At 47.8% G+C, this 22748-nt stretch overlaps 2 protein-coding genes across 4 annotated transcripts in view; both read left to right on the top strand.

The window, feature by feature from the left end:
- LOC135902910 (cell adhesion molecule Dscam1-like) overlaps window positions 1-3540 on the top strand; it is a 121481-nt gene extending 117941 nt beyond the window's left edge. Inside the window, exons 18-19 of the mRNA XM_070523469.1 lie at window positions 1848-1934; window positions 3129-3540. Coding sequence (XP_070379570.1) covers window positions 1848-1912 — 65 coding nt within the window. The 3' untranslated portion in view covers window positions 1913-1934; window positions 3129-3540. The remainder of the gene's footprint in view (window positions 1-1847; window positions 1935-3128) is intronic.
- Window positions 3541-6424: 2884 nt separating this feature from the next.
- Pus1 (Pseudouridine synthase 1) overlaps window positions 6425-22748 on the top strand; it is a 54177-nt gene continuing 37853 nt past the window's right edge. Inside the window, exon 1 of one of the 3 annotated variants that reach the window (XM_070531300.1) lies at window positions 6425-9110. Coding sequence is in view for 1 of the 3 variants with exons in the window: in XM_065433129.1 (XP_065289201.1) it covers window positions 22551-22556 (6 nt within the window). In the remaining 2 variants the exon portion in view is untranslated. Of the gene's footprint in view, window positions 9111-22197; window positions 22333-22398; window positions 22557-22748 lie in introns of those variants that run through there. The other 2 variants (XM_065433130.1, XM_065433129.1) reach the window with 2 other exon arrangements.

The raw sequence follows: 22748 nt of genomic DNA, 5'->3' as shown, positions 1-22748 counted from the left end.
TGTAGGTCGTTTAATTAGTAGCTAAATTGCTTTCGTCTTTCCTGAAAATGATGGCCGTCTGGGCAGATAATTAATCTGTAGTGACGGGATTCGGATAAATTTATTTTTAAAGTTCCAAATAAAAAACAATGCACTGTACACAACGCGCAAATTAGCCTTCTGTTCGCTCATTAATCATGCAGCCGAAGTCTTCTCCGCAAAGGCCGCCTGGCCGATTTGATCGACCTGCGGATGAGCTCAAAGCCCCCGATGTCTCACCAACTTTCTGCAGCGGAGTGAAGGCTACGGCTCGTGTCAGCCGATAAGTAAAACAAAAAAAAATTGTGGTTTTACGTGCCAAAACCACAATATTATTATTAGGCACGCCGTAGTGGGCGACTCCGGATAAATTTAGACCACCTGGGACTCTTTAACGTGCACCTAGTGCATGGTGAACATGTATTTTTTCTTTCTTTCATTTCACCCACACCGCGAAATGCGGCCGGGATTCGATGCCGCGCCCTCGGGCTTAGCAGCGCAACGCCAACGCAGCGTAGCCACCGCGGCGGCGGGCGGTGTACACGCGACGTAGGCAGTGACGGCCGGCTGCATGTTCCAAAGAGAAGGGCTCGCCCGTTGTGCGCCGCCGATCTCACCGCGACGCTTCCATTCAGCGGGCGCCTGTCTGAGGGTTTCTCGGAGAGTTTAGGTAAGAGACGGAGCCTGCGCCATGACATGGGACGCGGACAAGGAAGGCCGACGCTCTTGTTCCCCTATTGAGAAGCGTGGTTTGGAGAAATGACAGTCCCAAGCGTCACCCGTGACCTCCACGATAATGTAGATACGGCCACTCCTCCTTCCCGCGTGACCTCGCGGCTCGGAGCACGCAGGCCTTTATCTCCCAGGTGCCGCTGAGCCGATGTTTCGCTCGAGCCTTTTGATGTGTCTGACGAAACGCCACCGTCGGCCCACGCACGTCGCTACATTGCATGCATCGCTGTTGGCCCTGCTATAGCACACACCTCTGTAGAATTACATCACCTGAAGCACATCACTTGTTTTTTCTGCGAAATTAAGAGAAACTGCTAAATTTGACGCCCGATAATCCGGAGCACGTATTCGTTAGCAGCATAAAAAATGATTTCGTGTGATAATAACTATGGTAAATTATCGCAAATTCATAACGGACACAAATTTCTTCGTGTCCGTTATGAATTTGCCTTAATTTACCATAGTTTAACTACGCAAGACCAATAGCCTAATAGTCAGTCCTCCTGGAGTTTGCCTCGAATAACGATCTCATTAAACTTGATAATATAGACCTCATCTGCTACTATGCGTTACTCATTTCACTGTTTGTGCCAGTTTATTATGCTTTCGCTAGGTTATTATGTTTTGTTAGGGGTTCAGTATTAGGTTCATTGGACCGAACAATATAGCGGCTACACTGCTGTAGTTTGCGTAGCTGCAATACCATTTATTTATCAAATTATAAGTATCGTTTTGTAAGGATATATCTATTAGAGACAAAAACGCTACTACGCTATTCGCTGGGTGTCACTCGATTCATATAGAAAGTGTGCAATTCTCGTTGACAGTTAGAAGTTCGGGTATGTACGCACTTGCGATGTCTGCTCTTGCCAACAGCCATATTTTTTTATTGTTGCCTTTGACACGGGCTATCTCACTGTGGCATTCATCGCCGCACAGTCAGCGCAAATTTTCAACCGTGATCGAGGGTCATATACGCCAGCCGATGTCCGTGGGGTGTGGCGCTTGCTTTGAGACACGTGTGGCGTTTCAGCTAGTCGGCTGTCGCCGTGCATTTGCCTTCATCCGCTTTTCTCTTTTCTCCTTCTGTCTTCCAGTGAAAAATTTTGCACGCCAGAGCTCGAATATCGACGGAGTGTATCAGTGGCCCCTACAAGGGTAATTTACGGAAGAGCCTGCATTTGGTAAGACCGCCGTCAACTCTTGGGTTACGTCGGTGCTTTCGCTACAGACACCGCGATGCCCTCGAGGCAAAGCGGCTGCGTTTCGTCATCTGATGTGACAAAAATGCGCCTACAAAATTTCGTATGTCTAACGTAAGCAAAAGCTTTTCTAGGAGCCTTCCACAATGGCGTCCTAAACGCGTTACCAACCAACTTAAATACTGTGGTGCAACAACAGTGTGGCAGGAATTAGAGATGGAAGAACCTCGGGCTTATGATTAAGAGTACATTACAACATACAGGAGAAAAAAGACTGCGCGCTTTTTCTTATATGAAAAGCGACAATAGATATTACGAGTAACGTCTGACTCAGTAAGCACCTCCAAAATTGCCCTTTTATTTTGCTCTAAACTTCGGAGTAATAAGCCACATTGATCCCTACATCTGACACCTCTAACTATCGCTTTGTGAAACGATACTGTGGCCGCCCCTTCCAGGAGCAAACGAGTCACTCTCGTTCTAGCTGGTAATAATTTGTCTGGTTCTCGCGCTTTTATTGCCAAGACGCCACCAGTCAAAGAGCAGCACACTGCCGCGACTGACGTGGCATGTCGCGATGTTCGAGTTCGAGGGAAGTATAGAATCATACGAGGCAGCTCGGTTGATACCTATTACCCTTCTAAATGCAACAAATGCTAGTCATCTCTGTGGTGGAACCAAGAGTACATAGATGGCTAACATTTTATGCATTAACGGTGCCATAAAGCTCCACTTCCCATTTTCATTTCATGGCGCTCACTGGTGCCCCTTTCCGAATTTTTTGTGCGAGTGGATGCGCGTGCAATTTGTGTGTGTGTTTTTTTTGGGGGGGTCCTTTGATCTCTCTTCACTGTAGTAGCATGCCAGACCTTTTTCTCGGCTAACCTGTTCCCCGATTATTAAAGTTTCTCGCACCAGCGTGCACGTATTTTAATGCACTGGTTGATGTACACGGTTTCCTTGTGATGCATTCTTGGAATACGTAAATTGTGTGTCCGGTGGGCGAGATATATTCGGTGTGAATAACACAGACTGGCAGTGCGCGTTCAAGAAACCATTGCCCCAGGCTAGCGGTCTGGCATAACGCAGTACCAACATTCTGAATAGTTTCGCTCGCAGGACCCAAATGCAAAGTATCGTAGCTTTGTGTTCACTATAATGTACGTATTTCGACAGTTTATTGCAGATTTACGTCGTCTGACTGGAGCTGTACGAGAAAGTGGCAGCGTAGAAAAGCTGTATATGCTTCTCGCGCACCGCTTGCGCATTCGGCACTGCATTTGTCTCCTTTCATGGCGTACACTGCACGGAAGAAAGCCCTAAGCGCAAGAAAGTCTCCGAAATTCCCACCGAGATGTAGCTCAGATGGGCAAATATACTGCATTCCTTAGCGGAGGCTTTGCTTTTGTGCTACACGAAACCGATAAACGCTGCATGGAGGCCGCTGATGACCGGCGTTCTTGCAGCGCCGCCTGGGCAGCGCAACACGCCTATGGCATCTGCTAGTTTTATACGTTGTCGATTTTCTACTCTTTATTTTTGATGTAGTCGTATATATGACATGCGTAAAGCGAACTAGACAAAATAGAAGATGGTGTCTGTTTTCCGGCGAGACCAGCTCAGAGATGTTACAGTGGGCTGACAGCTTTCTGGCATTTAGCTTTAGCATCAAGCACGGAATGAGAAGCTTCCCAGCGCAGGCAATGCAAAGGCGCTGGAAAACGCAGTTGCATTCCCAGCTGCAGAAGCTTTACTTCGCATATTCGGAAGTGTCTTCCCTTAAGTATTTGGTGCCGAATGCGTTCCCATGAGCGTCTGACTTCGCTGTTAACGCACTTGCACCAAAGTACTTAGAAAAATGAAGAAGACAAAAAAAGAAAACTACATACTGTTTCACCACCACCGGCAAGCCACGCAATCTGCCATGTTTTGTTCGCCCTCCAGATTTTTTTTTTCTATTATATTTCCATCCGTTGAATTACAAAATTTGGAAAAGCGAAACGCGTGAGACGGGCTCCTAACCGACCTGATACTTTGCTCTATTGATTATTCTGCAAACCCAATCTAGTGTACGTCGCAGGATTGCGCATACATCGCGGAATCCTGCGTTATATAACAGGAACATTGAAAATTGCTGTTTTCGACGTGTCGCTGTTGTGCTTTCAAAATTTTAAAAAGTGGTAACAGCTGTGCAGCCGAATTCTGGATTGTACAAGGTCGTTAGCATTACGAAAAGCTTCATTTGTAAGCACTGTTTCTGTCAACAAGTTAATTCCACTGGCACAGTAATAGTACCGTGGAAGTGCAGGGAACCTCGAGGCAAAACGATTTTGCTGGAACGAAGCTTTAGCGCAATGCAATCCACATTTGTTGAACTGTAAAAGACACATCACTGTTTGACATTTACATCCTGTTTGTAGTGTATATGCGAACGCAACCTAACCTATCCAACAGGTACTGCGACATAAACGTAAGAATTTACATACTGTCTTCACAATCACTGTGCTGCATGCGGATAATTGCCGTGGTTTTAAATAGCAGAGTAGAACATAGTGCCCATACTTCAAGAACTAAAGAGAAATTAAGCAATTACAGAATACATTTCTGGCACACCAAGCCCTAGACTTGCATTCTTGCTTTTGTTTTCTTCATTTTAGGGAAGCATTTTATTAATTTTGCATATTTCTGTCACCTGCATATCCCACCCTGCTTTATCGCTTGCAGACAACTGACTCTCAACCTGGCGGCTGATGCATCCTCGGCAAAGAATGTCCTGCTGCGATCCAATGCCTGCTAATCGCACTTGGACAGCACTATATGGCAACAAATGTCTTGATCATTCGTTAGCAGTGCGACTGCGCACGTTCCCACCGCGGCACGCTGTCACCTGACCAGGACTGCCGCTTGGAAACGCCAGAGGGAAAGACTGGGAACTAGCTCCTGCACGCAAGATCTCGAGAACACTGCAGCATTTGCCGCTACATAATGGCGCCTGCGTAGACTGCGTCGCCCAACGCAATCCACATGGTGCGCAGACGATGAACTTATCGGGCCGGAACTTATCATTATTGAGCGGGTTCCTGAACTTGCACACGTGCAGACATCCGTACATGCGCGCACGCGCACATGACGTCAGGAGAGAACGAAACTCCAGAGAGCCGATTCGGTTATCACACTCAAGTTCGTCGCGAAATGTCACTTCGCAACATGTTTTAAAAACGCTATGGATGCAGCACTTGGCATCAGAACGATGACTAGAGCTTTGCCTGCGTTTCATTCTACCCTGATAGTGCGTGCGCAAGTTATACATACATACATACATACATACATACATACATACATACATACATACATACATACATACATACATACATACATACATACATACATACATACATACATACATACATACATACATACATACATACATACATACATACATACATACATACATACATACATACATACATACATACATACATACATACACACACACACACACACACGCGCGCGCACACAGAGAGAAACGCAGGCATACGTCGTGCGACCTAATGCTCGGCGTGAGGGATGTCTTCCATTAATCAAGACTGCCCAAGAGGTGTCATTGGGTTTTCTGTTAATGGCTCTGTAGCGTCTTGCTTTGACAAAGCCCCACCTTCTCCGGTAGGAGATTTCGAACATGTAAACGTCAGCAGGCGCTGTTGTCACTGGATGTCTGGCACAAATCGTCGGCCATTGGCAAGTCAAACCTACCGAAGATTAGCGCTCAGCACGAAACTTCTGCAACGTCACCGCTTGCAAAGCAGAAGTGATAACTTATTTCTATTCTTCTTCGAGTAATGAGTACTGCCAATGCTACACTGGGATGCTGCAACGCGCAATAGCGTGGCCACTGCAGCATTACCCACGTAGAAAGACAGGAGCGCTGGCTCGCCTCTCTTGCAAGGCATTTGTATCTTCCAACTAGCATCTCAGCTACACTTCGAGTTCCAGCCTTTCTTCCGCAATTCTCTCTTCCTCCGCTCGCTTCCTCTCTCACGCCTTTGTAACGTGTTCTTTTATCCCTTCTCCCTTCACTAGCTGTTCTCAATAGAGTTATTGTATACGCTACCAATGGTAGTGTATGCAGTAACTCTAGTTCGCAATAAACATGCGCGCCGTTGTGCGGACAAGGCAAGAATTAACAACCGCTGTGTGAGAAGGAACGATGCACTTCGACCAGGCGGATTACGCCAACATCGTGAAACGCTGCGGGCTTCGCAAGATGTTCGTTATCTGCAGTGGTAAAATGCGTGATAAGCCCATTCCACGCTTTAGAGATCGCAACAGCTTGATTTAGGTGAGTTGGTTCATCTTGAGTAAAACTTGAAGCAGTGCAAAGAAGGCGAAGACAACAATCGAAAACACACACAACAGCGCTCGTCCTGTTGTGTGTGTTTTCGATTGTTGTCTTCGTCTTGTTCGCGCGCTTCAAGTTTTACTCGAGAGATCGCAGTGTTGCCGGCGTTGCTAGAGGGCACAGACAGCGCGCTGCTCGGCTGCTGCTAGTGTGAGTGCTTTCATTGCAACCTATGCATTACTTTACGAAGCTAAAATGAGCAGAACTAAAGTTGGACCACCTTGTCAGGCAGGCCAGCGCCCGTGTTTATATTAGCACGTACGCCTGCAAATACTACCGTTGGCATCTCTTAGTAAATTAATGCGAGTCACCGAACTAGAAGATCTAGCAAATTTTTAGGTTTGTTCTTTAGCAGAGCCTCGTGAATTTCGGTTGCCGTGGAAGACAGTAACGAGTTGAAGGTTGGAGCATGGTTGCGTAGAAGCAGCTTTTTTTCTCTTTTGTCAGTGCGCCGATGTTCGCTTCAAATCTACCCGGGCCTACTAATCTTTGTTGTAGTCTGGCGAGTTCCATCGGCAGGGACCGTATTAAATCACTGGCCTGTGTCCTATATACTGGAACTTTCGCGACTGAAAACTGCTGCATATCCTGGCGCGCTGTCTTATTGTAAAGCGACCTCAACAGGTGGCTCTGTTCGTCAAAGCCCTTGTTTCACAAACTTCGCCCGTTCTTTTTTCTGGAAATTCGCATGGGACAGCCAGTGCCAACAGCGCTTGCTCCCCATCAAAGCGTCGTGATCCCACAAGCGTCAAAACCTCGCGCTTTGTCCACGCGCATCTGCACTCTGTTACACGCCACTGAAGTGTCGCAGCAGACCTGCTTGCCGCAGAGTTCCTGCGACAGCCAGGCATAGTACGTTCACGGCTCGGCGTCCGCAGGGCCACGCTGAGGCACCTGTGAGTTGTTTTGTTTAGTTCTCGCCGGCCAGCTTGCGCACACTGTGTGCCCTGTACAGGCGCCCGAGAGGAGCTATTTTTATAAATGCTACTCGTCCTCACAACGGGTGAACCATAGTTCCTGGCGACGCTGACTTGTAGACGCTTTTGGGCAGCGCGTGTATCATCTCGCGGGTTGTGTCTCTCTCATCTTTAGCTAACACGATGTACGGACTGTGGCTTGTACTAGCGAACGTCCCTACGCTTGTTCACATGAGGGGCAACGCTAAGCACCAAAGATCTGCGCAGCGGGCTCATGTCTGTGATGATGTGAAATCTTACTGAAAAATGGACAGTAATCTGCAAGCGGCGTTGGAAAATAACCCCAGCGACGTCACGTGCAAGCTACGTACCCGCAAGCTCCTGTACACGGTGCCGGTACGGCTGGCAAAATCCAGAAGCCTGTGAGTTGAGACCATCACGCCCATAAATTATGTCCGTAACCCACAAAAGACGACTTGGACCAGATTTTCAGCGCCACCGTAGTCGGCAAAGTTGATCCGACAGAGAAGTCCCGCAGCTTTCCTCAGCCGAAGGAACTGGCTGCGGCTTCCCGCGGGCACTGCCGGCAGGAATGTGAACAGTGTTTCAAAAGTTGTGTTTCGTTGCCTGTCCGGCGTGTGGTGCGCTTTCTGCGAGTGTGAGTGGTGCAATGCGCGCGTCATTTTTCTTGGTGTCTGAAAGTGCCTTATTTCCTTGAGCAACTTGTCTGACATATACATATATGTACATATACTTCGCGTCATGTGTGTTCTCCCAGTCATGGCAGGCAAGCTGGTGTTATATACATATGTATACACGATATATGTATCCAACTTCGTCTTACTAATAGAGTTCACATTACTGCACGCATGCACACACGTGAGCACTTTTGTCGGTTATTAGCTTGGTTCCAGGCTGGCAGTGGGAAACACAAGCCCGCGCCCCCATCCTCGTCGTTAAGTGTAACAGCCAGAAGCGGTCTAACACGATGGTAGTGACCATTCCTGCAGTCTTACACCATGCGCACCTTTGCGCGTAAACATGGTGCCAGAACAGCGCGCGATGTCTCAAACACATGGTTGTTGGTTCGTTTAGAAAGGAAGTGAATGACACGTGATCAAAACTACTGTTTCTCCGGTCCGCCTTTAATCGACTTAGCAATGAGCGCGTTGCCTTAGGCACTTATCACTGTTATATTGATTCATAATACTAAATACTTTAAGCATGCTCAGAAGCGTCACGTTGCGGCACAGTTCCGTTGTTTTGTAGTGCCCGCAGTCAAGTTCTGACTGTTGTGAGCGCTTGTGATCACTGCAGGGAGTTCTGCGCGTAAAATGTCTGTTTCGTTAAATGCACTCGCAGAAAGCTTGGCTTCGGGGCACGAAGCAACCTGAACTAAATGCGCGCAGAATTATGCTTCGTTGTGTCGGTGATGATTTTGGCTCCCCCTTAGCATTCCAATATTCTTTTGAAAGAAGAGAAAATCGAAAGCTAGACACGTTAAAAAAGACACCGCACGCGAACCAGCGTTCGCACAGTAAGCTTTTATTCCCAGGCTCATGCATGTGGCCCTTTGACGTCCCGCTCCTGCTTTCCGAGATGTCAGTGCGCATGCGCCGTCATCGCACGGTCTGGTCGTACGCGCGCGCTAGCCTGTTCATGTCGTTCTAGTCACTGGATAACGCTTTCGTGTCACCCACTCTAGAGCAAAGGGAGAGCACGAGACATAAAGACGCAATCTGTAGTGGAACACACGCCAAAATGCATGTCCTTTTCGCACTTCGGTTTGCGACAGCTCGCGTCAGTCTGCGCTGAAGCACCTGACATTGGGAACCGGCACAAGTAAGGCAACTCCTTTCAAGCAAACTTTTGACATTGCTGGTGCTGTTGTTCTTTACGTGCACCCGTCTCTGCCTGAATGCGTGTTCGCGACAACGTTTCTCGCGGCTCAGAAACTGAAGGAGGCGAGCGACACGACACACGGTGCTTGTGTGGCGTCGGCCGCCATCGTCTCCGGCGCGCTGTCATATAACCAATATCAACCTGTTTTTCTCACCTCTTCAGCGTTCGCTGTGTGGGTGCGGAGCGTGATAGCTCTCACATATTTAGCAGCCATCATTAAGTCCGCGGAGTCATCGTGCGCAAATGTTAAGGTGCTGTTGGGATGGAATTATGCGTATTGAGCAATAATACTACACAAATTGCTGCTGGTGTTTATTCGCTTTGGTGCAAGCACATCACATTCGTTACGGCAGCGAGTACCTGCCAGTTGACGCAAGTCATGCGCTGCGCAAGCTTGGAATTCTTATAAAATTGGGCCGCTACAAGCTATTGCCGCCGGCGCCTAGACACCGCCGTTACGTGAGTTTAAAATTATAAATTCCTTGACCCTACGCACCGGTCGCCACACAACTGTTCTGTTCCGTGCATTGGCTGCAAATTCTATTAGTCGGGAGGGGACAGCATCGATTTCCATCAGAACAGAGATCAGTTGAGGCCAGCGCTATAGGAAAGCCTTTTCCAGTGGCTCGACTCAAGGTATCCAGAGCGGGGCGCGGTCAGACTAGCCAAGTAACAGCTCCCCGCCACGTGCTATGAGCGCCTGTGTGGCTGGTATTCGCATGTGCGAACAGTTCGCCTTTGTGCGTAAGCAGTGTAACGCCAACCCTGTGTCTCTGGAATCGTCAGTGTCGGGTTGGTTCCGATGGAGGAGGTGTTTGCCGAGATAACGCTGCTACAAATACCTGAACGTTGGAAGTGAGGACGGCTCAAACGCCTCGTGAACGTCCGCACGCTGGTTGTGTCGTTCGTGCCGTGTCCTCAATTCCCCATCCCCCCTTGCGACCCCCCCCTCCACATCCCATGCCTTTTTTCTGCCCTGGCGCTAACAAGAAAGGGTAGCGCTGTGTAATTGTTCATGTGTGGAGTGATTCCTTGAACGGAACTTGTGCGGTGTCATTGGATATGCCCGCCGGCATGGCGGTCACACATGAATCTCTGGAGTGCGCGAGCTAAAACCGTCAAACGTTGATCCCGAGGTGCCCTCAATCAAATCGGATTCGTCTATACAGGGCTCCAGAACCCGGCTGTTTCTTCAGAACCACGGGTGCAGTGGCAGAGGGAAACTCCCTGTTATCCTGAATCACATTCTTCTTCAATGCGACATTGCGTCAACATGTGATACAGTTAAAGAAAGCAGCCAAGTGCGCTAACGCGTGGCCTGCCGTCGACAGTTTGACGAAGAAAGAAAGAAGAAATGATTAGTTGAAGTCTGTTTAGTGCTAATCTACAAGGTCGTCAAGGCAGTGTTGTAGAAAACTATATACGCAAAGGAAGTATATAATCGAGGAGTTATATCCTAAACAATGAGATTATATACTTTCTTTGAATTTCTCGTGCATGTCTTTTAGTGGGCGCAAATTTTAGGCGGATCATCTATAGAACACTGAATAGATTTTTGACTTCTTTATTTTCAAATCGAATGTGTGTCTCCTTGCTTTGCTGTTTATTTTTTCTCCTTGAAGTCCTTCATGAAACATGCAGAATATCTTTTCACTTCAATTTTGCACACATAAAAGCAGGCCGCGGCAAAAAGTGTAATATTTTAAAATACACCTACTACCAACGCTTTCGTGCATTCTTGAGGATATATCAGAATTCAGCATTTACTTTACTGACTTATTCATGGTCGCCATTGAATGCTATTTCACTAACCAGCTTTCGTTGCCTTTCTTGGTTTTCGTTTGCGCCTATAAAACAAAGCCTGCAATACCTGTTGTTTACTTTTTTATACACGTGCTTGCGTTTTTTTAGTCGTTGATGTTTGGCGATTTCAGCTGGCGCGAATCACCGTCGATATGGCGCATCGCTCCATGTCTGCGGTTTGCTGTGCTGTGTCCAGTGTATACATATGTGACCACAGAGTGCGCGTTGTGCTGAACTTTGTTGAATGGGAAGCGTTACGTACGTGATGCAGACTTGCGGAAGAAAACGTGCAAGATGGCCATTCGTTGACTCCGTTGACAAATTGTGTATAAAAAAAGACGGAGAAAGAAACTGATGCTACCAACACAGTACCCAGTGTTCGATGGTGTCTTGTTCGTGTGTGTTGATCAAGCGCGTGGGGAGACCACTGTTTTCTCGGAAGAATTAGAATTATACATTATTCATGGCTTACACCCTCTTCTCTGCGCCGTTTCTCTGCAGCGTACGGTAGCACTTTGTTTGTGTCTGGTTGTAACCTGGAACAGGGTATGTTGCGCACCCCTTAAATCGCAAAGCAGGATTAGTTCGTTCGAGTATGCTGGCACATTTAGAGCGCTGAAAAACAGACGCACTCAACGTAAGGAAGCGCCCGGCATGTCTTCGTTACGTTGTGCGTTTCTGCTTTGCAGTGCTGTAAATATGCCGTGCATTATTGTAGGACGCACATAGTTCATCGTGGCGCAGTACCTGCAAAGGTAAGTGTCTTCACGAAGTTCAGGGGATTCCCTAACGTGCGCTTGCTGAAACATCCAACGTGGTTGAAAGCCATTATTTCGCAGATAATTACGCCGAAAGAGTCCTTCTGTCGTAATCATCTGCTTTACCGACCAACACACGTGCAGAGGCGTCACAGCTATTCGGTCGTTTGAAAGAGAAGGCAGCACCCACGTTCTTGCCACTGCATTGTTCGTACTTGTAAGTTTCTAGGGGCGGTCTTCAGACCAATGCTGCCCAACCACTTTTTTTCAAAAATACCCTACGTGGCGGCCGAAAAAAAAAAGCCCTTCATGACCCTACAGATAGCCGTAGCCTCACGGACTGCGGCATTGCGGATTGCGGCACGTGAGTCCGTGAGGACTCACGTGCCGCAATTCGGGCCAGCGAAAGCGGCAACGTATGTAAAAAAGTAGCGCATATACTACTAGCGAGCTCAAATTAGAGCAAACGACGCCTCTCCTGGTTCCCCGCTCACATGATGAAAGACATTCACCCGTGAAAACCAAACCTCGATGAAACGGCCCACGATCGTGCGCGAGAACTTTCCCGTCAAGACGGTCCCACGGCCTCCGAGGGGCTGGACATTCAGTTTAATGACCCGCTACTCACTTATCATGAAATCACCTCACACTATCGAAAAGGCAGAATGAAATACCCGCTCCCGCACTCCAAACTCGAACGCGCGCAGGCGGCCGTGTTTCGAATGCTACAAACGGACTCGTATCCGTCACGAGGCCTACTAAGTCACTATAACTTAGACATCCCGGCAAATTGCCCAGACTGCCAAGAACTCTGTTGCTCACTCGCGCACATGCTATGGCAATGTACCGCGTTACCAAAGGGCCCTCTCTCCAGTGAGTCCGAATGGGAAGAAGCCCTCAAAAGCCCGGACCTCAAACTCCAGCTCAAGGCCGTCCAGAGGGCCCAAGAACTGGCGGAGCGTCACCACGTCCCCGTCCCGACTTGGGCGTCGCTACGGTTTCGGCCCGACGAGCTCCCCGCATGGGATCTCTAACGGCTTAAAACTCCTCAGGACCTCACTGAAGTTCTTGACTGACTGACTGACATGACCCTACGCAGCCTTCGGCTCGACCCTACGTATGACCCTACGCCCTAACTTCTGGTTCAAATATGCGTCACTACATCGTCGTGAACTCTAAATAATAGGCTATCAAAATTAGTCACTGTAACTGGTAAATAGTTAAAAACACAATTTTCGAATAAATGAAGTTTCCTGTAAGTTACGTCGCAAGTTCATTTATAAAGCAATATATTATGGCCAACATTCGCGCATTTCAGGACCTACATTAGGTTTCGCTTCGAAATAAAACTGAAATCTGAACTTGCAATACCCTCTGATGAAATGTTTTGATGACTGTAATGGTATAAATACACTTGATTGGTTTTTGTGTATGGTGACTAAGTACGAGGCCAAAATAAGTGATTATTGCTTGTTTATTTAAAAATTATTCCTTCTTGCAGGGCCGTAACGAACCGATCACAAGATCAGAGATACCTGTTGTTTACTCATTCCTCAAGCAAAGTCATTCTCAAGATTATGTCTCCGTTCAGCATATTTACTTTCGATCAAGTATAATAATTGGTCCTTTCTTATTATTCAATTGCTGCTCATATTGGCGCACTATCAAAAAAAGCTGATTTACAAAGACTGTGGCGAGGTTTTCAGCTCAAGTTCGTCCCGCTTTTTTTTTTTTACGTCACTCATGCTGGATATGTTTCTCTCAGTCGTAGCGTTAGTCACGCGCGGTATGGTATGGTATGGTAAGGTATGATGAACTTTATTTAATGTCCTGAAGATCAACCCTTAGGTTGACGCAGGCGGCTCCCACGTCGGGACAGTAAGGTTTAACCTTACCGCAGTATCATGGGCCTTCTGGACGGCCTGTACTTGATCGAAAGGACATCCACTGTGTAGGACTCGCTGCCACCAGTCTCTCTCCTTGTCACAGTCTGTGAAAGTCCCAGGACACTGCCAAAGCATGTGATCCAGAGTAACGATGCCATTACACTTAATAATAATACTATAATTTGAGCCAATTTGGAGATATTTCTGAACTCTTTCGTGTCATAAACCTTTAGCTCTCAAATTTTTGCTCTGAATGATATAGGTAACTGCTTTCAAAGTGGCTTTTTTGTCACTGGTAAATTAAAAAGGCAGCGTTCTCCACTATTGTTCAGTTCTCTCTAGATTAGGCAACGAGCGAGCATAATGCCTCAGAAGTATGGACAGCCTCATTCTCGCTTCCAAACTAAGAGCAGGAGTTATTGTACGTCATAAAACCGTTCCAGAGCACAGCAGTCTTTCGTTCACCTCAATGGCAGCTAGCTGCTTCATATTGTAAATGGCGGCTAACTCAGAGGTCGTGCACTTCAGCTTGTTTGCCAGCATAAATTGCGTGCGCCTACGCAGCGCTTGTAGTCTTTGCCTAGAAGCAAAATTTTCTATAACCGCAAAACTTGCACGTGTGTAAGATCTGCGCCACTCATTTTTATACTGTTGGTTGAACAAAGCGACACTCTAAAAACCGTTGCACCCTTTGAGATGTATATTTACCACACAACAATAATCGTCATCTGTCTTGCTTGCATTTCCTTTCTTGTAAACGTTGAGCTCGCTATGTTCCTGTCGAGAATGCTCTGTCCTGGTGATAACGCGCATGCCGTTCGTGACTTGAAAGTACCGGGCTCGCAGTGTTAAAGAAAGGAAATGCGGACAAGGCAGATGACGATAATTGTTGTGTGGCAAGATACCGCTCACAGGGCGTAATTTTGTTTGAGTGTATGCACGAGGATCATCTGCCCCGATTATCCTGCAAATTCCTGAATATGTCTACCAAAACAAGTACGCATTGGTTTTAGGCAGGTTTGTCCTTAGTTTCAGAATGTGCGACTCGCCAGATTTGTCGCGCTTTCTAAGGTTGCTCAGAGTTTACTGCCAAGGACACAAATTTCCAGGCGAAATGGAAGAATTCTACATATGATTGAAAAATTATCTGACGGCCCTACCAAGCAGCTAAAGCACAGGAAAAAATCTGACATGTAGGGTAAGTGCCCTAAGGTTGCCAACAATGCTTCAGATAAAAAAAATAAGAGGGTAAGGGTAGGTTCCTCCTACACCCCGCGCCCCGTCCCCCTCTTTCTTCTTCCGGCACGGAGAAACTCCTAACCCCACAACATGCTAAGTAGTCGAACAAGATTAAACTCGGTGATCCCAAAGTGACAACACAATAAAAATCCAGGGAGAATACGGGGACGGCGGGAGATGTCAATTCAAGACGATGAGCAAAACGAGAACAAGGTAAAAGAGGAAGCCAACGTTTCGACAAGTGGACTTGCCGAAAAAATACAAAAACAATAAAAAAGAGTTTTAGGGGAAAAACATAGCGAAGGAATGAAACGCTGAAGACCCGATCCTAAAGCCGAATGGAACAAAATGCTAATAATTCTCAAAAGTGTTATAGGCGAGAACAACGAAAGGAGGCATGACACGGTCGTCCGACTATTCTCAGTTTATCATTGTAGCTGAGAATAGAAGGCACAATACGGTTATACACACACACCTAAAAAAAATTCTGCACGAAATCGCTACTTCTAAGCTTTTCTCACTGAGAACGACCGCCTTTTCGGCATGGACTGGGTGACGTCAGGAAATGCGGGATCATTGCTGTGTCGTCTGCTCTGAGACAGTTCTAGACCACATCGCACGTTAGTTGCGTCGCACGCTCTGCCACACAACGTCGCAGCAAGCCTTCACCGTTGAGCTGGGCCCACAATTCCTTCCCTCGCGCCGTGAAAAGCAGAAGGAAACCGCCGAGACGCACATTTAAAAACGAAACGACCCATGGCTGCCATGACGTATTTCCAACTCTAGAAATTACTTCCGGTGCTTGCAGTACACAAGTGTGTGCCTTTTGAGATGGCTTCCGGCCCGTTGTATCGAGAGAGCCGTTTCCAGGGTGCGTTTCATTTCGTCATCACTCAGATTTATCAGACTGCTGCACGGTTCAACTGCAATATAAAAAAAATCAAATACAAATTTTTCGCCGCATTGAATGTGGTAAATTTTGCAAGCTTGGTGTGGGACGCGTGCAGTTTACCATACAATGCAAAATTCAGGCTCGAAAACCTGATGTCATGGCCCCTTAAGCAAGAAACTGTCGTGCAGGAGATTAAAAATGGAAGTATACATGTTGCGATGGCTTAAACCTAGTGTTGCTGTTATCGCTACCCTAGAAAGAATGGCGCAAATCTGCCACGGTGAGTGGAAGCACAATAAGTCATTCTAAAACAAACGTCACGTTCGGAGAACAACAGTGAGGGACCGAGACTCCCAGCATCATATCTACACTTTAAATCAGCCTGATTAACTTCGTACTATCAGTCGTCAAAAAAGAACAAACAAACAAAACCGTCATTCCATGGGTGTCCTAAATTTGAAAGTTTAGCCTTTACCGAGCTGAATCAATTCTTATGTGGTGGTGATGATGGTGGTGACGATAATGATGATGATGATGTATGAGGTTTTATGGCGGAACGAGTTCTTATGCGGCCGTGCACTGTTTTACAAAGCTCTCACCAGAGAGGTTCGGACTGGTGTTTTTCAACTCCAATACTAATAACGGATTTTTTCTTCGATTTTTCTTCAGTGGGCTTCACTGCAGCGCTATCGAATTTCAGCGTCACTCAAGACCTTTACGTTGCGCGGTACCTTGAAAACTGCCCAGGGGCTGCAAATGCAAAGCCGCACCGTCATTTCGTCTCACTTTCTTATGGCATCTTCCCGTGGATCGTTTCAGAGCACCCGGCCGCGCTTCAAAGGCCATGAAACGCTGTTTGTAATTTGTGTTACGAGAACAAAATAGATCTAGCAATGGTAGTAAGGTTTCATTCAGCAGTTAGATCGCGCTTATTTCGGCAATAGAGCTTAACTGCTGTCATACACCCTTTCTACAGCTGCCGGGGTGCTCCGACTACCGTTCGAATGCGCCATTAAAGTGCTGTTTTAAGTGCCCCACCGTATCCTGCACAGCACTATAGCAAGTGACCGTCGTATCACTGCCGCCGCCACTGAAATGTTTTAGGACACGTTAGTCAATCCTTCTTTTTTTTATGCTGCAAAGTTGAGAATACGCGGGAAAATTATTTCACACTTAAAGCACAATTAAGCAATAAAATGTGCACCAGGAAATCTACGCCATGAAGTTAACTCTACCTTCCGGTGTGAAAACTGTTGTGCGTAGTCGATCCACGTGGAACCTCGTGATGCTGTAAACTGAAAGTGACAGAGAGACATACAAACAAAGAACTTTATTGATGGTCCTGAGGTATACCGGCGTTAAGGTACCTCCCTTTTAGGGAGTCCCCGTAGCGGTCGCGCGCCGCACCCACATCGGGGTCGGGAGAACGTGGTCCTCCGCCCTGTCGCAGGCCCTCTGGACAGGCCGTAGTTTCTCTGAGAGGTCGCCGCTTTTAAGCGTTGCCTCCTAGTCCGTTAGAGTGGTAAGCGATGAGCTGCGTAACGCAGGGCATTGCCAGAGCATGTGAGATAAAGAGCAGTACGCCTCCCCCCAGTCTGGGCAGTGGGGTTCTACATTAGGTGCGAAGTGACTGAATCGGTCCCTGGAGGGGAACGACCCCATTTGGAGCATGCGAAAGGCCGACGATTGTGGTCCAGTGAGTTTAGGATGTGGTATTGGAAAGGCCCGCCGAGCAAGTAGGTAATGTGCCAAGATTTCATGGAAGGTGAGAAGCGAATCCTTGTACAGTCATAAGTATACCCGCCCGTGAGTCCACCGGAACCGCCGCGGTGTGTAAGACCTCGCGCACAGTCATGGGCCAACTCATTAACGTTAACAACCTCAGAATGCACATTTATTCCCATATGGGCCGGGGACCATTTGATGCTATGAAAACCAGCAGCCCCCTCGGTGCCGAAGATGGCCGCCGCCTCATTTGAGATCGAGCCGGAGGCGAACGCTCGTGCTGCAGACCTGGAGTCTGTAAAGATATTGGGGCGTAGAGGGTCCTTCAGCGATAGCTATAGCAACCTGCTAGGCTACTGTTGCAGAAACCTTCCGTACGGATGCTGAGTTAATGAGAGTGTCATTGGAGTCAACCGAAACTACAGCATTGTGATCAGAGCGCCCGTACTGGGCGGCGTCAACGAAACATGCAAGATTCGGAGTGGCCGCAGCCACTTTAAACAGGGAACGAGCCCGGGCTACTCGGCGCCCTACATTGTATTGAGGGTGGACGTTACGTGGGAGGGGATCTACCGTGAACGTATCTCGGACCATGGGTGATAGGGTCGCCTTGCGCTCCGTGATTTCTTGGTGACCGCATCCAAGGGATTCGAGGATGCGTCTCCCCGCTCGCGATGACGGGAGTCGTATTATTTGGGCCACTCGTTGGGCCTCGATCACCTCTGGCAGGGTGTTGTGCATGCCTATAGTCGGATACAACTTTAGAAAAACAGGGAGGCCCCGCCCAGATGACCGAAGCGCGACAGCCGATTGCCTCTGCGACTAAAATAGTCCCGCTCGAAAAATCGTGCTCCTGAAACGCGTAATTCTCGGTATAAATAAAGACTTTTGTATTTTGATGACTGGTTTAGTAGAACTCTCCTGTGCTACAGCACATGCCGGATAGCGACGGAAAAATAACCCCGTGCCTTCTACAACGCTGCCCGTCGTTTGCTCTTTAGCGTCATTGCAAGTGACAAAAGTAGAAAGAGTATCTCTGCAAGGCTTTTGCGCTTGTTCACATGTACACGGCGCATCTACTACCTGTTTTCCAAGCTTAAAATGAATCAGTTGCTATTGAAAAAGCGATTATATGAAACAATTAATGCATTTATCGCAACCATTACAAACCTGGGGCGAGAATACGGTCGAGGCAGGTACAAAAATGCTTCATTCATCATTTTAAATAAATACTCTTGGCTTTAAATAGCATAAAATTTATATTTTTTGGTTTTGTGTTTTCACAATTTCACATCACGCATTCTACAGCTTGCGCGTGCAGTGAGCACTGGTGGAAAGCAATCAATCGATGGTGCTACACAACACTCGAACACTGTCGCTAGACGCTCGGCTATCTCACTGCTGACAATGAGGATCGTTCACGCTAAGTTGACAGTGAGAAATCTTTGCGTTGAAGGCTTCTTCTGCAAATATTTTCTGTTGAGACACTCGTAGGTTTGTTTCATGCGCGCACACTTTTCTGATTTCTCCTGAGAATGGTTTTGCTCCATCACTTCACCCCGTCCGACGAAAAACGCAGCGACACAGTACACGAACACACCCGCCGCTAACAGTAGACAGCAGTCTTTGGAAAACTTTTCTCGTCGTAACTTCCCTCGGGAGCGAAATAAAACAACATGGAACAAACACGCAGGATGTGTGTTCGTAGCGGTCAACGCGGGATCCTGTTTTCAGGCAAAGCGTAGCGCAGCGCCAGCGATGCTTGCTGCAATGTTCCTTCGCCGGATCACGGCTCAGAATAAACGCACGCGGCACAAATGCCGCATCTAAGCTCGCAGTAATATATCCGGCATGATAGACCATCACAAACAGTTCTGGAATTCACTCTGACTAGGGGCTGAAGCCCACAGCTGACGCGACCTCGCCCAGTTCGAAGCGCGGGCGGCCATCTTCTCCGTCGGTGGGGTCACCGGCCGTCCAGCTCATGACGTTAGTCCAGACTGCGCGCCCATTGGTAGATGCTCGTGTGCCTCCTCGGAGGAGGAGTAAACGTCCCCGAGCGCTCAGAAGGCCTGAGCGCTCGGCGAGTGACGTCACAGAGAAGAGGCCGACGGCGTGCTCGGGGATACGGGTTCAACGAAGGGATCGCGCCCTTATGGGCAACACCAGAGCGCAGTTATTGTTGTTTTTTAGGCGTAGTTGAGCAGATGGCCCACCGAGAACAGAGGGTGTTCCAAGATTATTTTTTTTTATGCAAGACTATTTAGTCGCTGCATTATTAAAAAGCCCGTCCATAAAAAAAAAATGAAATGGTTCAACCTTAGGATTGAGAACGCATTTCGGGTAAATGATGACAGGGAGCATGGCTTATATTGAAAAGTCAGTGCTGCCCTCTTTTTCAGAGTAGCTTCTAGATTAGGCTCTAAACGAATAATTTCGCTTTCGAGGCATTATTACATACAGTACCGCAGTCCACATATTTACAACACCTCAAATGAGTTTAGCAATGGAGATACAAAACAATCGCGCAACAATTTATAAAGAAACAGTTGCCTTATTCCGCAGAATTACAGCTTTTCTCTTCTTTGCCTTAGCATTGGCACCCAATATTCTGTCACTGATCTTGCGGAAACATGAACGCATGATTTTTCGGCCCCCATTTCCCCAGCAATTGGGCACGGAGCACTTATTAGGCATATCCTGGCATGAACGTAAACCGCAATCCGCGGCAATGAAGGCAGCCGGACACAACCGCAGAGTCAGTTCACACGAACGCTCGGGAACATGTCGCAGCATGCCAGGACTTTTCTAACCCCGAAGCTATCCAAGGAGCGGCAGGGTTCTCAGAAGTAATCGAATTGTTATCGCCGTTGTTGCCCGTGCACTCGCTCTTCCGCGTCTCATTTTCAACACAGGTGCGCCGCTCGTAGCTTCGTAGCACGCTGCACGGAACTTCTATGTGGGCCTCTTTTGCGTGACGTAGCTCAAGGGGAGAGGGTACAAGTTGGTAGAATTCGATCGAATTTGGTTTATTTTATGCTGCATTTTTCAGGAGTGGTTGATATTTCGCTGACAAACGTCGATGTCTATATTGAACAAAGCTAGATGTGGTTCACACAGCTTGAATGAACTCGATGCCGGTTCTACGTTCGCACTTGTAAGCGCAGAAATGTCCAGCAAGGCAAAGTTCGTCACTAAAATTCGAACAAAGTCCCGCTCGGGACACGGGCAAAATGTCCAGCACGAATGACCTAAGGACGTCCGCAGGAGGATAAGAAATGGATGTTAAAAATTAATCCTATAATGATATCCATTGGATGTCCCCAGGACGACTGCTCTTGGACGTGGATGTCGGGATCTTATCCGGACGTCCGAGGAGTTTCAATGCACATTGGGCAGCTGCTCGTCCCACTCAACCGTATTCTAGTACACTCTAAACATCGCATACATAGTCCTGCATATTTCGCTGCGTACGTTTGAAAAAGATTTTACGCTCACCGTAGTACTGTTCTTGCTCAACTTTTGCAGACAAATCTAATATTTTGAAGTTACGTCGTTTAGTGTAACACTGGGCATAGTTAATTGCCTGGTTTTTAACAGCACAGCTGTTTAAGCTTTAGTTCCGCCGTGGAGCGTTACCAGACAGCTCAGCCCAGCTGTGTGCCGCCTCGCGTTGCCAAGCAACCACCTGCGAGAGCACCAAGCCACGTAACCTTTGCGCACCCTACTGACCCCACGCGCGTAACAGGCGAGGAACAGCCGGCGCGGCGACACACCTCTCGCCTCCTCTACTGTGTGCGTACGTGCTGCTGCATTGGGAAGAGCGAAGAAAGTCCGGACGCCCCAAGAAGGAGCGGCTGACCAGGAAGAGCGTCGTACTGCCAAGCGAGAAGGAATGTGTCGCCGCCGAGCTGATCCGGAACACAGCGCCGAAGCTGCGGCTGAGAAGAGGCGAGGCCGAGGACGCCGACACGAGAGTCGGTGCCTGAACGCTCGACGTCGCCGAGAAAGCGATTCCGGCCTGCAACTGTTCGAAAACTTCCAACGTCAAGCCCGCCGAGACAACTTAGCAAAACCTAGCATAACCTCGCAAAACTTACAAACTTAGACAAGCCACGTAAAAGCTAGATGATCACAAGCTCCGCTGTTTACTCCAGCCTTGCACCACTAGTGCAAGCTACGCATGTTTTTTAAGAAAAACAAGCGCAAATTTGCTTGCACATATGAGGATGCCAGTTTCTGCCGCGACGTCGCAAGCACAAACTTGTTCGCCGCCTGCCGGCAGCTGCAGAAAACAGCACAGCATAGAGAGAGAGAGAGAAAACATTTATTTTTACGCCAGCGTCCGGCGCTCAAGCACAGCATAGAAAACAGCAGAAAAAGCATAGGGTTTCCCGTTTGGAACCACCGTGCCTGGAACCACGCAACTGCCCTATGTGAAACGCTGCTTTCTGCAGCTGCCGGCAGGCGCTGACACAAGTTTACTCTTGCCCGTCGCGGGAGCAGCTCGCATCCTCGTAGGTGCAAGCAAATTTGCGCTTTTTCTTTAAAACAAAATAAGTAGCTGCGCCTTGTGCTATACTAAACGATGTAAACTCCAAAATTAGATCTTTCTGCAAAATTTGAGCAAGAACAGTTTAGCGGTGAGCGCAAAACTTTTTTTTCGAAGTGATTGCAGACACCAAATGTGGCACCGGAAGCGATTGCAGACACAAATGCGTCAACGTTGCAATGTGTGTCATTGTCGCCATGGAGTTAAAATTTACTTTCTTAATGCTCAGCATTAATGCTTACTTTACGCATGCTCATTAAAAATGGTTTTATATTTTAAATAAGGGGACTGACAGTTCAACTTGAATGTAAGCAGTGCTGGTTATGGTCCTGTTTCAGGCTTCCGTCTTAGCTTCCGTCTGCTTCTGTTTTTTTCCCTATCCGTTCCTCCTCCAAACCGCATGGCTACGGTGGCTAGCATGGCGAATGGTTGTGCGCGATCGTTTGGACGACAGTTCTGCTATAGTTCTGCTTGACGCTTGCCTCGTTATCCTGGTGACCACGGTTCTAGGGTGGTGAAGGTCATATGAGTGTACGTTGATATATGTAAAGATTTGATTTTCTCTGGCACCGCATCATTGGGATGAGGACTGCTTTGGCAACCGTGCGCTGGGGACTCGTGTTCATCCGGATGCTGTGGAAACTCGACGCTCATTTTTGCGTGTTATGAGCATGCACCTGCGAGTACAGGAGTGCCTTTTTAAAATCCAGTTTCCAGTATTGT

This window comes from Dermacentor albipictus, chromosome 1 (genome assembly GCF_038994185.2).
Source record: "Dermacentor albipictus isolate Rhodes 1998 colony chromosome 1, USDA_Dalb.pri_finalv2, whole genome shotgun sequence".
Lineage (NCBI taxonomy): Eukaryota > Metazoa > Arthropoda > Arachnida > Ixodida > Ixodidae > Dermacentor > Dermacentor albipictus.
Note: the sequence above shows the minus strand (reverse complement) of the source record. Positions and strands in the feature narration are given on the sequence as shown.